The 15,477-nt window shown below is 39.9% G+C and overlaps 1 protein-coding gene across 3 annotated transcripts in view; it reads left to right on the plus strand.

The window, feature by feature from the left end:
* The window catches only part of CSTPP1 (centriolar satellite-associated tubulin polyglutamylase complex regulator 1), a 178,237-nt gene that overhangs the window by 21,690 nt on the left and 141,070 nt on the right, over positions 1-15,477 (plus strand). For all 3 annotated transcript variants that reach the window (XR_005063921.1, XM_037028012.1, XM_037028011.1), the window contains exon 2: positions 13,721-13,823. Coding sequence is in view for 2 of the 3 variants with exons in the window: in XM_037028012.1 (XP_036883907.1) it covers positions 13,721-13,823 (103 nt within the window). In the remaining variant the exon portion in view is untranslated. The remainder of the gene's footprint in view (positions 1-13,720; positions 13,824-15,477) is intronic.

Raw genomic sequence — 15,477 nt, forward strand, 5'->3', positions numbered from 1 at the left:
CACATCATCATTACATTAGCTAAGATTAAAATGAAGGGGAGAATGCTAGAAGCAGCAAGAGATACGGGGACAGTCACCTACAAAGGAGTTCCCATCAGACTGTCAGCTGATTTCTCCAAAGAGACCTTCCAGGCAAGAAGGGGCTGGAAAGAAGTATTCCAAGTCATGAAATCCAAAGACCTACAGCCAAGATTGCTCTATCCAACAAAGCTTTCATTTAGAATGGAAGGGCAGATAAAGTGCTTCTCAGATAAGGTCAAGTTCAAGGAGTTCATCATCACCAAGCCCTTACTATATGAAGTGTTAAAGGGACTTATCTAAGAAAAAGAAGGTAAAAAATATGAACAGTGAAAGGACAGCAAACTCACAGTTATTAACAACCACACCTAAAACAAAAGTAAACTAAGTGGACAGCTAGATCAGGAGCAGAACCATGGAAATGGAGATCACAAGGAGGGTTAGCAACAGGGGAGTGGGAGGAGTAGAAGGCGGGAGGAGGTGCAGAGAATAAGTATCATAGATGGTAAGTAGAAAATAGACAGGGAGGGCAAGAGTAGTATGGGAAATGTAGAAACTAAAGAACTTGTGACACATGGACTTGAACTAAAGGGGGGAAGGGGGGAGGGTGTGTGCAGGGAGGAGAGTGAAGGTGGGAAATGGGACAACTGTAATGGCATAATCAATAAAATATATTTTAAAAAAAGAAAGCTGAAAAAAAAAACATTAGAAGAACCCTGGCTGGTGTGGCTCAGTGGATTGAGAGCCGCCCTGCGAACCAGATGATCGCGGTTCGATTCCCAGTCAGGGCACATGCCTGGGTTGCAGGCCAGTTCCCAGCAGGGGACGCAGGAGAGGCAACCATGCATTTATATTTCTCTCCCTCTCCTTCCCTTCCCCTCTAAAGATAATAAATAAAATATTTTTAAAAATTTAAAAAATATTTTTAAAGTGTTAGAAGATTATTTTTCTTTTGTGGAAAGGAAGCCTGAAGATAGTCAGTTCATGGCTAGTATGATATTTTTCAAGGTATAGTCAGGAACTCAGGCTTCTCTCTTGTTCCTCCAACATCCTAACTATAGATTCCATCTTTTATCTGAGGATCCAGGAGAACTGAAGGAGCTCTTTGTTATTCCCTGGGTTAAATAAGAGATAGCTTACAGTTGAATCAGTTCCATTTAAGTACTTCCTACAAGGCCCATACAATATTGTAATTAAATTTTACAGCTTAATCACGTGACTAAAGCCTAGCTGCAAGAGAAGCTGAGAAATATGGTCTTTTTGCCGATAGCCATGAGCCCAGGAAAACTTGGAGTATGTTTCCAAGGAGGAGAGGTTCTGGGGTTGGCAACTAGCAGTCTTTGCTACAGCATCATGTGAAATATATGGATGGTTTGTTATAAACATCTCCTGCTTTACCTAAGATGTGTGTGGCATGCACACACATGCACACACATGCACACACATGCTTTGACTAGGTAACAGATTCACAGATTTAGAAAATATATAAGGCATGCATTGAGAGGAATTGTTTCACCTGGTCCCAGTTTACCCCTCCTCCTGTGGTTTATAGACAATTGCTTGTATTTACTTAACCAGCTCTTTTAATCCAGAATGGTGTTTTGATTCTTGAAGTTTCCAATACTGTTGAGCGTTACCTTTTTTCCTGAAATAAACCCCTTCTTTACTTTTTCTAAAATACTCTTTTTCTGCCTTTTGTTATAAAGTCATGTAATAATTTGCTTTCTCTTGTTGTCTCCAAATTAAAGGCTCAGTGTAATTCAGTAATCTAATTCTCAATACTTAGATTAATTTCCAGCCAACCATTTAAAGAAAGTTAACTATTATACTTATTTTCACTTAGCTTCTCACTTACTATACTTATTATTATTTATGTCACTTATCACCTTTATTATAGGACAAAAAATTATTTGTAATTGTGGCTATGATTGGCACCAGAGAACTGAGTAGACTCTTGGTAGGCTAAAAGAAGCCTGGATAATATCATTTGACTATTCCATTTTAACATTTATGTTCATTCAGGCAGTACGAAAAATATTTGAAAATAATTTAGTTGTAGCTATGGTTTGTTTTGCCTTCTTTGTTTGAATAAAAACTTTGGCAATGTGGTTATAGAGAGAAATGTGGATTATTTGGGGGCTTCATTTGAGCAAGCCCAAGAACTTTGCATCATTGGATCAAGAGGGAGAGCAATGAGAAAAGACTTCAGTTTCTTTATTTGTAAAACAGTGGGAGTTGAATGATATAATCTTAAAGTCCTTCCACTCCTTAAGCTTTTGTAATTCAGGAGCAGGGGTAAGAATAGTAATGAGCGACTGGCTACTGGTTTCCAGTGCAGTACAACCAGGAAAGGCCAAAGGGACAGTCCGCGGGTGGACGTAGTGATTCCATGTCCTGGTGAAGAGGGTTAGCATGTTCCGTGGAAATTGAGGAGGACAAGGTATGTTCAGGTCAGGGGATTTGATGGGTCCCGATTGTGAAAGAAAACTGTTCAAGTGCTTCCAGGAAGGGTAAGAGATGTGAGTTGGTTTTGTTTTTTTTTAAATGTGTAGGCCAAGAACTCTCAGGGGGAGGTAAAATGAGCTTAGGAGGTTCCTGAATGCTCTAAAATTATACACAACATATTAAATTATATCCATTTTTTTCTGTGAGAAAACTTTTGTAGCTTAATTAGATTCTTATGACCTAACACAAAAGCCACTCACTCTTCAAAATTAGTGATAAAGACACCCAATGATTAAATGGAAAAGAGTCCTTCAGTTGGTGAACATGGTCTTTGTGATATTTTCAGAGGAAGCTAGGTTTCAGTCACAAAAGTCACAGAAATAAACCCTGGCTGGTGTAACTTAGTGGATTGAGCTCGGGCCGCAAACCAAGGAGTTGCCGGTTCAATTCCCAGTCAGGGCACATGCCTGGGTTGCGGGCCAGGTCCCTAGTAGGGGCCACATGAGAGGCAATCACACATGGATGTTTCTCTCCCTCCCTTCCCCTGTCTCTAAATAAACAAGTAAAATCTTTTTTAAAAGTTTTTTTAAAGTCACAGAAATAAGGGGTGAGAAAAATGTACAGAATGGAGAGGAATTTGCCACCAGACAGTTTTGAGTCTTGGCTTGCCATCACTGGCTGTGTGACCTTGGCAAGTTAATAAGTCCCCTAGGCCTCAGTTTCCTCCGCTGTGAAACAGGAGTATAAGTAACCGCCTTAAGTGGCGGTCGTGAAGATTGAGATAATGCATGTTGGGTACTTAATACAATGCTTGGTACTTAGTAAGTATTAGGTAAATTTCTCCCCTCACAAGGTTTTAAATTTTCTGTATTTATTTTAAGGCCTTTTTTTGTATATTTCACTTTGAAGGACTGGTCCTCAGTTAAATCCATCTTCAAAGAATTATTCGATAATACACTCGAGGTGATTATGTCTTATTAAGTGGTTAGTTTAGAGGTTCTTTCCTATGCAGATTCGTAAGCCGGGTGTGTAATAATTGCACATGGGAATTGTTGCCGGGCAGCACGTGTGCCTGAGTGGTGGTACATGGCTTGCATTGTAATGTCATCAGTGCAAGGGCCAGCTGGCTGGGCATGTACTGCCACATGGGCCAGGGACTCCATTCCTCAACAAAACAGCAGCCAGCGCCAGGGTTAACAGAAAATGACAAACCAGGCATGGATGAGGGAGGCGCCAGCAGAGCAGCGGGATGTCCTTTGATTTGCTTCTGTTATTTGCATGTCTTTCTTGTGATGTCTGTGAAATGTTTAGAATGACAAAGTTTTTAAAAGACCTGCTGACTCCGCCTGAAAAATGTGAAAAACCTCCCGTTTAGAGACCTATTATGTCCAACTAGCCTGCATTTTCTATATCTTTTTCTTCATTTTTTATTAATGCAAACATTTGCATGAAGACAGAACCTTTGTTTCTTAAAGAGTTCATCTGCTCCTGCTGCTTGCTGGCCCTGCCATGCAGGAGCACAACAGAACCTTTGTTACCCTTTCAGCGAAGCCGTTTATGAACGGTGGCTTGCTGAGGACTGCTTCCTGTGCTGTGCGCTTCCATTTTGTCTAAAAAGGGAAAAAAGAAAATAGTTCTTGGAGTGAAAAGAATTTGGACTTTCTTTTATTCATGTCCTGGATGTTGAAATGACAAGTAGCCCCCAAATTTGTAAGGAACTGGTAATTGCATCGAGTGCATTTTTTCACTTTACCTTAAACATAATGAGGCTCTTAGTAACAATGGAAGGAACAAGTGCTTTCTCATTGGAGTAGAGAGAAGGAACAGTTAAAAGGCAACAGAAAGAGGAGTTGAGAACAGGACAAAAGTGGCTTCCTGTAAGAACCCTCATATTGTAACAGAATGTGTTTTGGTACTTAAGAGTTTTCCACCTGGGAGGCACAGTCCTAAAATGGTCGAGTCGAGTAAAGAATATCCTCACAGTGTATAAATAATGATACACTCTATGTATTCGTTTAGTAAATATTTGAATGACTGCTCCCCAGAAGACATTGAGTGGTCCTGAGTGTTAAAGGGGATAAAAGATAAACGAGTCATGGATCATGTCTGTATTTAAGGAGGAGGACAGTAATAACTGTGTATAACAGAAATAGCTGTATTAGGTAGAAATATAACAGAAATAACTATATCAATGTAGAAAGTGCCATTGGAAATACTGAAATAGGTGTTTCAGGGAGTTTCGGAAAAGGGAGATTGCTTCTGGCTGGGAGAGAAGCAGTGAACCCTTCAGGAAGAAGCCAGCATTCCAGTTGAACCTGGCAGGAAAGGTAGGCTTGGACTGTGCAGCGTCCGTAAGAGCGTTGAGTCAGAAATCATGTTAGTTTGGTAAAAATAAAGTCCAAAGTGTTATAGGGCACTTTGAGGTTTTACACCATTAGTTTAGATATGTTCAGCTAAATTCATGTGTGGGCATGTGTTTTCTGTGTAAACTAAACTGGGGTCTCTCTGTCTAGCCTATGCTGTTCGAGTTGTATGACTTTTGTGCACTTTGGCCTAGGCTATAAATATCTATACATACCTACACTGGCATCCTTTACTTTCACATCAAAAATAGAAACAAAGGGATTATTGAGCATTATTACAAGCCATATTCCGTAAGTATGGTGTAGACACAGTTCTGAGTGGGGATTTGACACATGAGACTCTCATTGAGAAAGAATCCCCACCTTCCCACAGAGGCAGTATCAACCAGCAGAGAGGATCAGGGATTCGAAGCCCATGAATCTCAGTGACCTTAAATTAGAATGCTTCTGTGAGTTGTCGTGAGTGCCAGCAGATTTTTATAGAATAGTTTGAACATAAAATGTCAAGTTATTAATGTTATTGCATTAATATCTGGGTACAGTAACATCACTAATCCACATATTAATAGTAAATTGCATATTACTAAATATAATTACTAATAACTTATAAGTGCTTTGGGTTTACTCCAAAGGCTACAATCTTTGGTGACTATATAGCACAATTAATTATCACCCTGTAACTTTAATATTTCCCGGCCTGACATGACATGAGTGGTACATGATTTACTTCATACTTGTCAATTTATAGGTTTTTTTTCACCTGTGTTGCATTCTGGAAAATAGTTTTGTGAATGTTTGTGGAGTTGATCTGGTAAGTATACTGCTCTTTGAGTAACTATTTTTGTAAAGCTATTGTCATGAAAATGTTACTTGGGTTCCTCATGTGTCCCGTAGATTGTAACTGTGGGGAACTTAAGTGCTACTTTAGATTTCTCAGACATTCAGGCACTACATTTTGTTATGGTGAGCTAGCTGAGTGCTTTTAGTTTGGACCTCTGTAAAACCGTCCTTAAAAAAATTGCAAGACTCCAATCTACTAATTCTGTATTATGAGATTTAGGCTGGAAATATGGAAGCAGTAAGATTTAAGCACTTAGCCTGAATTGGCATCCCCAAAATATCAAAAATTACCAGTTTCAGGAAGGAGGAGGGAAGGATTAATGGTTGACTAGAGACCGTTTGAATGCCAAAGCCCTCAGCTTTGCACAGCTGTTAACTTGTACAATACCTCTGCTGGTTGAGGTAAGTAAACTCACTTTTCATCTCCCACTTTACATAGAGATCTTTAGTCACCACTGGTTTTCTGGTTGTCACAGGTGATGGTAACACATGTGTAATGCTTTGTTTGTCCCTGGCTTGTCTTTTGGTATTTGAGTTTCACTAGCTGTATAGCAGCACTTTGGTGATTCGGATGCCCAAAAGCAACATATTAGTTTTTCTGTTTTATGATTAACTATTAATGTAAAAGGCCTTTCCTTAATTTTTAAATTTGTTCTTAGGCATGTCCATTGGACATATGTCATGCTGCATAGCTCCTTAAGGGCTGCAGAAAACGTAGTGCAGACCAAAGGCCTGGATTCAAATCCTGTCTCTGCTGCTTACTAGGTAGACCTTTAACCTTTAAATAAATTACAGGTATGAATCTTCCTTTTTTATCTATAAAATTGAGATAAAAATAGCCATCTCATTGCATTAAGAATTAAATAAATTAATACCAATAAAGTGCTTAGAATGCTGTTACTCAGTCGGAACTGGGATTGGTTTCTAACTTTTTCTGTATTGTTTGAATCTTTAAAAATAATTACATGTGTAATTAGCCCTGGCTGGTGTAGCTCAGTGGATTGAGCGAGGGTTGCGAACCAAAGGGTTACTGGTTCAATTCCCAGTCAGGGCACATGCCTGGATTGCAGGCCAGGTCCCCAGTGGGGAGTGAGCAAGGGGCAACCACACATTGATGTTTCTCTCCCTCTCTTTCTTCCTCCCTTCCCCTCTCTCTAAAAATAAATAAAACCTTTAAAAAATTTCATTTGTAATTAGAAATAAACATTTTTTAAAAATTTAAAAATCATGCCGGTACTTCAACTGATTTACCAATTTAATCTTATTTTCTAGTATTAACAATGGAAGGCCAGCAATTTCTAGGTGATACAGTGTTAAATGGGGTACATTGTAGGTGTTCAGATTTTCTTATTTTTATTTTTGTTTTTGGGAGGTAGTGGGTTGTGGTGGAAGCACATGGGCTTTGGAGTCCAATTTAAATTTGAATCCTACCTCAGCCATTTATTAAGACTTTGAGCAGTTTCCTTAACCTCTCTGAGCTTCAAAAAAGTTTATTACCTACCTCACTGGGTTGTATAAGGATTGCATATGTTAGTTTTCCTCATTTCCCCGTCTCCTTTGGTTAAAGGAAATTGCTGTAGTGTGGTCGAAGATCAAAGATGGTTGTGTATGGGTGATGAAATGTTTCCCCAGAGTATACTGTATCCCTAGATCAGGGCATACCAGTAAAGATAGAGAATGTAAATAATTAATTTTAGAGGTCTATTAATTTTTTAAGCCATTAAGCCATCTATTTATACTTTACAAGATCAAGTACTGAATCATATTAGTGATTTATAAATGATATTGAACTTGAAGTTTCTTAACAGTTTACATGACAGGTTGTTGGTTAACGGCAATAATTTTCTTATCTCAGAGGACAGTCTTAATTTAAATTCAATGTTTATTTGTGCCAACCAGCATCTGAAGCTCAGAGGCTTCAAAAACCAAAATGTGTCTCGAAAGGACTCTCGCAAGGGAGAAAAAAGTTAGATTTTTTCCTTTTTTATTGAACTTATTGGGGTGACATTGGTTAATAGAATTACATAGGTTTCGGGTGTACAATTCCATACTACATCATCTGTATCTACCGTCACCACTGTATTGTGTGTTCATCACCCCAAGTCAAGTCTCCTTTCATCACCACTTATTTCCTACCCTCTCCTACCTCCCCCGATCTGCTCTTCTCTCTGGTAATCATACTGCTGTTGTCTGTGTCTGTGAGGTTGGTTTGCTTTTTTCTTAATCCCTTCACCTTAGGAAAAAGTCAGACTTAAAGCTGAATATATGTTTTTCTCTAACTGCTATTGCTATAGAGTGTATCTGTTAGTATCACATACAGTAATTCATGTGAATATTTTTCCTGTGAGACTCGCTTATTCTAGTTTAGGAACTCTGTATTAAGTAATAACAACAGTGGTCTAACTAATGTTGTAGGTGGAGATTCTGGGTCCCTCGAGCAAAAATTTTCAGATGCGACCCTTTATCATTCGATTGCAAAACAAACAGCTGATGCTTTGATGGTATTTATGCCTTGGAAGGGAGTAAAAAGAAATAGTTTTGGACTTTCCCCATATAAATGAGAGCTTCCTGAGTAGCAGTTAATAAGTGAATGTTTCCCACAAGTTTAAAGGCTATAGCAGAAATAGGTGTATGATTATGTGTATTACTGTAAGTGCAGGGTTCCATATAGCCCAGGAATTTTTGAAGATAATCTGTAAATATCCTTGGTTGGATGAACGGAGTTAAGTAATTGACAGAGGGCTAGAGCAGGTGAGCCTCTTGGTGTCCATTAGTGTCGGAACCCCACTGTCTGGTGAGTGTTGCCGTGTCTGGAGGGGTGCATAGTAACAACTGATAATAACGACAGTAATAAAAATAGCTAATATTTATTGCACATTTACTGTGTGCCAAGCACTATGCTAAGATTATTACATTATTTTATTTACAACTCTAGATGGTAGTGTTATTCCCTATTTTTATAGAAAAGGGCAGAGGGAGAGATTAGGTAACTTGCTTAAAGTCACACAGTTAATAATTGCCAGAACTAGAAATCAAATAGAGGTCAGCCTGACTCCAGAGCCCATGCTTTTAACCATTGCAGTAAGTTGCCATGTCATTTTAATCTGTAGAATCAGTACATAGCAATAATAGTGTAATCATTAATATGTTACCTTTTATATATATGTAACTTTTTTCTAAAAGAGTTTATTATTAGACATATTCTTATTTTTTAAAGATTTTATTCATTTATCTCTAGAGGGGAAAGGAAGAAGAGAGGGAGAGAAATATCAATGTATGGTTGCCCCTCATGCGTCCCATGCTAGGAACTGGCCTGCAACCCAGGCATGTGCCCTGACTGAGAATCGAACCGTGATCCCTTAGTTCGCAGGCCCGCACTCAATCCACTGAGCTATACCAGCCAGGGCTATTCTTAATATCGTACCCATTTTATAAAGATTTTATTTATTTATTTATTTTTAGAGAAATGGGAAGGGAGGGAGAAAAAGAGGGGAGAGAAACACCGATATGCAAGAGATACATCAGTCAGTTGCTTCTCACATGTCCCCAACCGAGGACCTGGCCTGCAACCCAGGCACGTGCCCTGACTGGGAATCCAACCAGCAACCCTTTGGTTCCCAGGCCAGCACTCAGTCACTGAGCCACACAAGCCAGGGCCATACCCATTTTATAGCAGGAGCGTCTGTGGTACAGAGATTAAGAGATCAGCAGGGGGCGATTCAACAGAACCAAGAAGTTTTGTTTTTTTTTTAACTTATATTTCTTTTTTTAAAGATTTTATTTATTCATCTTTAGAGGGGAAGGGAAGGAGAGAAGGAGAGAAATATCAATGTATGGGTGCTTCTTGTGAGTCCCCTGCTGGGGACTGGCCTGCAACCCAGGCATGCGCCCTGACTGGGAATCGGACCACGATTGTGTGGTTAGCAGGCCTGCACTCAATCCACTGAGCTACATCAGCCAGGTTAAACTTATATTTCTTTATTTCAGAGAGAGGAAAGGGTAGGGGGGAGACAGGAACATCAGTCTGCTGTTCCACCTGTTTCTGCATTCATTGGGTGGTTCTTGCATGTGCCCTGACTGGGGATCAAACCCACAACCTTGGCACATTGGACGGCACTCCAACTAACTGAGCTACCTGGCCAGGGCAGAGCCAGGAAGTTTCTGATCCACAGTTACCTGCGTTCGTTCGGGAGGTTCATGTAAAGATCACCCAGTGTTTCCTCATATTTCACTTTGATTTTTCAGCGTAGCATGTTGAAGTTATAAGTGCTTATCTCAAACAGTGATGCTATCTAAGCAAGATGTGGATGCTTGGGCCTTAAGTATGGATTCAGAACAGTAGAGCCTTTTGGTACATGTTAGAAAATATACTTAATTCTGGTCGTATGGAAGCTGCAGCAAAGTAGAAGAAAAAAAACCTAATCTGAAGTGTTTTTTCTTTTCCAAAAGGGCAGCTAAGGTGCCTAGATATCCTTTCCCTCCAGGGGTGCAGGTGTGCAGTTTGTATTCTTTAATCATTCACACAAATTAAAGCTTATTCCTTTGCATTAAAAAAATAATATAAAACGACATTCTCCATGCTTTATTGCCAGGCAAGAGCTTTGAACTCCTGTCTCATTGAAGTTTGATAAACTGCAAGGATTTTCCAGGGTTGGGTGGTGCCCTTAACCACAGAGGGAACATTAGACTGATAAGAGCTGCAGGTGAAGGAAACCGCCAGGGAGCAGCAATTAAAGAGAGCTCTTCGCACTGGCTTGTGTGAAATTCTTGGAAGGGAGGAACCTTTCCCTGGCTCTGCTGCCTCTTTGTAGCTTCTCTTCTCCCACAGATGAAAAGAGCACCAGGGCTTTCTGTTTCCACTTTGTGAACTAGGGATGGGTGAATATTTTGTGGTGGGGTGGACAAGTTCTAACTTCATACGAATGTTGATTGGCTTGCACATCTATGCAAGTGGGGACAGGACCCCCCGCCACACACATACACATGTGAATTCACATAGAAACAAGTGGACCACATCTCTCAGATGGTTTTATTATGCACATATACCCCTGCCTTTGTGCTGTGTGTAAAGATCTTATGTACTTCCAAAACTAAGTATGAAATGTCAGTGAGGAGGCAGTATGGTGTAGTGTTGAGAGCATGAGTTCTTGGTACAAGGCAAACTTTGGTGTGAGTCTTGGCTTCTCTTTTACTAGCTGTGTGGTCTTGAGGGAGTTACTTTAATTCTACAAATCTCAGTTCTCCTGTTTGTAAAATGGAAGTCATCAAAGTACGCATCAGAGGGTTGTTGTGAAAACCAAATAAAATAATGCGTGTAAAATAATTAGTGTAGTATCTGGCACATTGTTTGGTAAGTTGCACAGGTGCTCAAACTTGATAGCTATTATTATCATTATTATATGTAATATTAAACACTAAGCATTTTGTTGGTAGATGATATTAAACAGGTATAGTCCTTTATTTTTCTTTTTCTCCCCCCACTGTCTTTGTAAGAGTACAAAAGTACTTTATTCTAATTACTTTGAAAACATTTCTTCGTTAAGGGCTTTTACATTGACTTTCAACCCTTGGAGTTAAGGAAAAGCAGCATGATTTGTTTCTAAGTAGGGCATAGCTCTTTCATTTCTACCATTAAAAAGATTCTTTGATAGACTTAGATAGATCTAAGTCACAGATGCCCATACAGCCCAAGGAATGCTCTTGTAAGATCAGGGTAAGTGGGTGGAAGAAGGAAAAGGGAATACAGAGTTGAAAATGTAGCCGATTTTAATGTTAGCTTGGTCGTTTTTTTCCTCCCAATTTAATATGTATTTAATTATAAAACAATTAACACCAGAACTTTGCATGTATTATCGCACAGCTCCACTCAGTTTGGCCATTTCCTGGAGAAGTAGTTTTCCAGTTGGAAGAACTGTTGGTGAAGCACTGATTTTGTCTTCACATCTTTTGGGGGGTGGAGGGCTGGAGAATGTTTGCAGTGATTGATGGTTGTTAGTTTTGGGAAGCACTCAGATCAACAGAAGAAGTAACAGAATGTAAACAAGTCATTCGTTCGTGTGGACTGGAGGCTGGTGCAAACTGGGCAGAACCCTAGGTCACCATTGTTCCGAGAAGACGCTCTGGAGCCCAGCTTGGGTAGATAAACTTATTTGCTTTGTAAGATTTACGGGACCACCAGGACTTCAGGAATCATGTTTTTGAAGTACTCATTTTTGTTAATTTTAGGTAATTACTCCATACTTTCTTGAGGGATAAAGCTGTGAAAGAGGCAGATGGCCATCTTGGCAGCAGTTTAGTGGAATTGCGTTTTGTCAGGCTAGTCATCACTTTTGGGTTTTTTATTCTCACTGCTCCAAAAGAAAGTTGTATTTTTTTTTAAAAAATGTTTTTGGATGGTAAATGGAAAATGCTGAATTGGAAGTTTTTACGTGAAATGTGCCTAGTCGCCATTGTCCTACCTACAGATAAAATTCGCCATTGTCATACCTACAGATAAAATTTGTTGAGCACAGGCTGTATCAGAAGCTCTGGCCTGTGCTGTTTACTGAAATAGCCCCTCAACAGCCCTTTGAAATGGGATTTTAAGAAAATACATTATCAAGCCCCACCTGGTGTGGCTCAGTGGACTGAGCCCCAGCCTGTGAACCAAAAGGTCCCAGTCCCAGTCAGGGCACATACCTAGGTTGTGAGCCAGGTCCACGGTTGGGGGTACATGAGAGGCAACCAGCTGATGTTTCTCTCGCAAATCGATGTTTCTGTCCCTCTCTTTCTCCCTCCCTCCCCCTCTTTCTGAAAATAAATGAATAAACTCTTAAAAAATACATTACCAAGCAAGCCAGACACTCAAGCATTTTACACACATTACCTTATTTAATTTTTATAATTCTGTGATGTAGGTACTAACAGTATTATTATTACATTAATAACAGTGTAATAGTATACTAATAGTGATAGTATTTTTTTCAAAGATTTTTAAAATTTACTTTATTTACAGGTGACCCTTTGGTTTGCAGGCCAGCACTCAATCCACTGAGCCACACCAGCCAGGGCCAAACAGAGATAGTAGTATTATCCACTGTTTACAGTGAGGAAATAGGCTTGGTGAGTAATTTGCTCAAGGTCACACAGCTAGGAATTGAAAATAGAACTCAGGTCTCTCTGAACTTCAGAGCTCACGTTTTAAACCACTGATTCTTAATCTTCTGCCTACGTAAGAAGGACTAAGGGTCCTTCTTAAAATTATGGAGCTCCAGTTAGAAATTTAAGGTTACTAAGTCTGGGGTAGTGCCAACTTATAAATCTATATTCAACAGGGGGGCTGCAGATCAACAACTGACCATATTTTGAGAAAAAGTTAAATTATGTTTCCATACAAGTACAGATTAAATAACTCTCTAAGAGTAAGCTACCAAAGAGCCATGATTCAAACCCATCCCTTTCTAACTCTAACTAACACTCAGATCCTTTCTGGTAAGACTGTGATTAATTTGCACATTTACCAGTCACAACAAATGTGGAAAACATAGTTTCTGATAAATTGAGCAACATAGATTTCATGGTCTTACTCTTTTCCGAGGTTACTAGCTTATACACCAGTTTTCGTGGTCCTTGAATTTTTTAGTGACTTTTTTTTAATTAAAGAATTGAGTTTTCTTTTCAATCAGATAATTTATGCTTTAGGCACTCTTCCCTGGGATAAGTTTCTGAGACCTGCAGAAATTGGAAGCAGGTGGAAGGAGGTGGGAAGAACTTCCAGGTGTATCTGTTTACTGGTGCCAAAGCTCCTCTCCAGCTCACCCTCATCACTGAAAGGAAGGGTTGATGCTAATACTGACAGCCAGTCAGATGGCACCGAGTCATGTACTACATCATGTCCCATTCTACCCTTTGGGACCATAGCTCCCTCAGGGCCCACAAGTTTGGTTGGCCAATTTCAGTCCACTTCCTAGGAGAGAGCCAGCACCTTGATGGACTTTCATGACCTCCCACTGGGATGGGGAGGACTTTTATATTTTTGTCTGTCTTTCACTTGTCTCTCTTTCTCATTTTTGCAGCTCAGCGACATGTCCTCACGTACATGGAGGATGCAGTGTGCCAGCTGCTAGAAAATAAAGAAGATATTAGCCAATATGGCATTGCCAGATTCTTCACTGAATAGTAAGTACACGAATGCTTTGCAAATAGGGCGAGCCCAGAGGAGGCACCTGGGGGAAGGCAAGGTACAGGAAGAGTCCAGCAGGACAGTGCTGCGTATGCAGTGGCAGCAAATGCTCAGTTTGATAGGCTGGCCCAGGGCCGCCCTGACGTGTTTTGGAAGGTGACTTTGGAGCACCTGGTTTTGTCCAGGGACGCGTAGCACGATGGTCATGACTACAGAAGCCCAGCAGCTGCTTGTCTGATCTGGTGGATCTGTGTCTTTAGGTCCCTCTTATCATTTTTAACCTTCCATGTGATTCAGAATATTCACTCTGCTTTCCTTTAGTCAGTGTACTGTTAGCCTGTGTTTTTCACGGCTGGCTTTTTTCATTGAAATGTTTAGGATAATGTTACTTTGCAGTTTTCTTTCTATAGTAAGCTGTGTCAATCTCCTAATTTAACAGTATTTCTGGAGGCAGGGCATCTTTCTTAGATAACATCTTCGAAGGGTTTTGCTTCTTTGTAAAGTGTGCTTGGAGTGTGTAAAAGTCAAAATGGCTACTATTATTTTAGCATCCTAGAACTGTTTTTAGGCTGAATCAGAGAATCAGTTTAAAACACCTTGGTCATCCGAAAAGGATTTGCTAAAGAAATGAAAGCATTTTTGTTACCAGTGTGCTGTTACATATTTATATAATTATTTGACTATTTATAATTATGTAAATAGTTATTTATATAATTATCAGTCCTTCCTTTTGTTCTAATTTATTGGGAGCAATCTAAGAAAGGAAGAGCCACGTCTTCCAGGCTTCTATTTAAGGTGAATCGTGAACTCAAGTCCATCCTTCCTGGAAACAGATTCCTTCCTTTCTGTTCTCCAGAGGTTCCTTGGAGATCAGACAGGTATTCCCGTGGCCTAAACTTGGGTTGTTCTTAGGGGAATTCTCACCTCTCCCAAACTCTTTTGCTGAAAATAGGTCTTGCAAATAAAATCTAGATTTCTTATGGACTGGAATTTCAAGTTTCTGGGAAAAACAGGCTTTCCAGGAGCCGAGCTGGTCCCTGCTTCCAGTCTTGTAAAGAGGATAAAGTCGAGAAGGGAAAGGAACCTCTTTCCTCATGGTGTGGGAAGCAAACGAGGCAGGGAATAAAGGCGAGATTGAATAGCCTTGCTTGCTTTTACAGAACTGACAAGCCTAGGGGTTAAGTTTCTAGGCCATTTAATCTGAAGCAGCACTCTTGAGACTCCTTGCCAAGCGAAATATGATTCTTCTGGGGCAATTCTTCTTCCTGGCTTTTTTCGTTCACCGCCCGCCCCGCCCCCCACTGCCGCCCTCACCACATCCATCTGCTTTAAAAGTCTTTTCCCTGTTACACCAGTTCCTTGAGGGTAGGCACCTTTTCTTCTTCATCTTTGTATTCTCAGTGCCTGGCACAGTGCTTAGCATACAATACATGTTAGATAAATGTTGAATCATCAGCTGTACCTATATTTTAAGTTATTGCATACTATACTCTTATTCTTGCTCTTATTATCAATAAAGAATATTTTTGTTTTCTCTTTTTTGTTTATTCTTTTTGGTAAAGCTCTATACTTTGCCATTTAAGAGCCTGTGTCCTGTGTATAGCACTCAAAAGTAAACCCCACAGGTCTGTATAATGGATACTGAGCTCT

The sequence above is a fragment of the Sturnira hondurensis genome, unplaced genomic scaffold, assembly GCF_014824575.4.
Source record: "Sturnira hondurensis isolate 20B ecotype Veracruz unplaced genomic scaffold, ASM1482457v3 Scaffold0019433, whole genome shotgun sequence".
NCBI lineage: Eukaryota > Metazoa > Chordata > Mammalia > Chiroptera > Phyllostomidae > Sturnira > Sturnira hondurensis.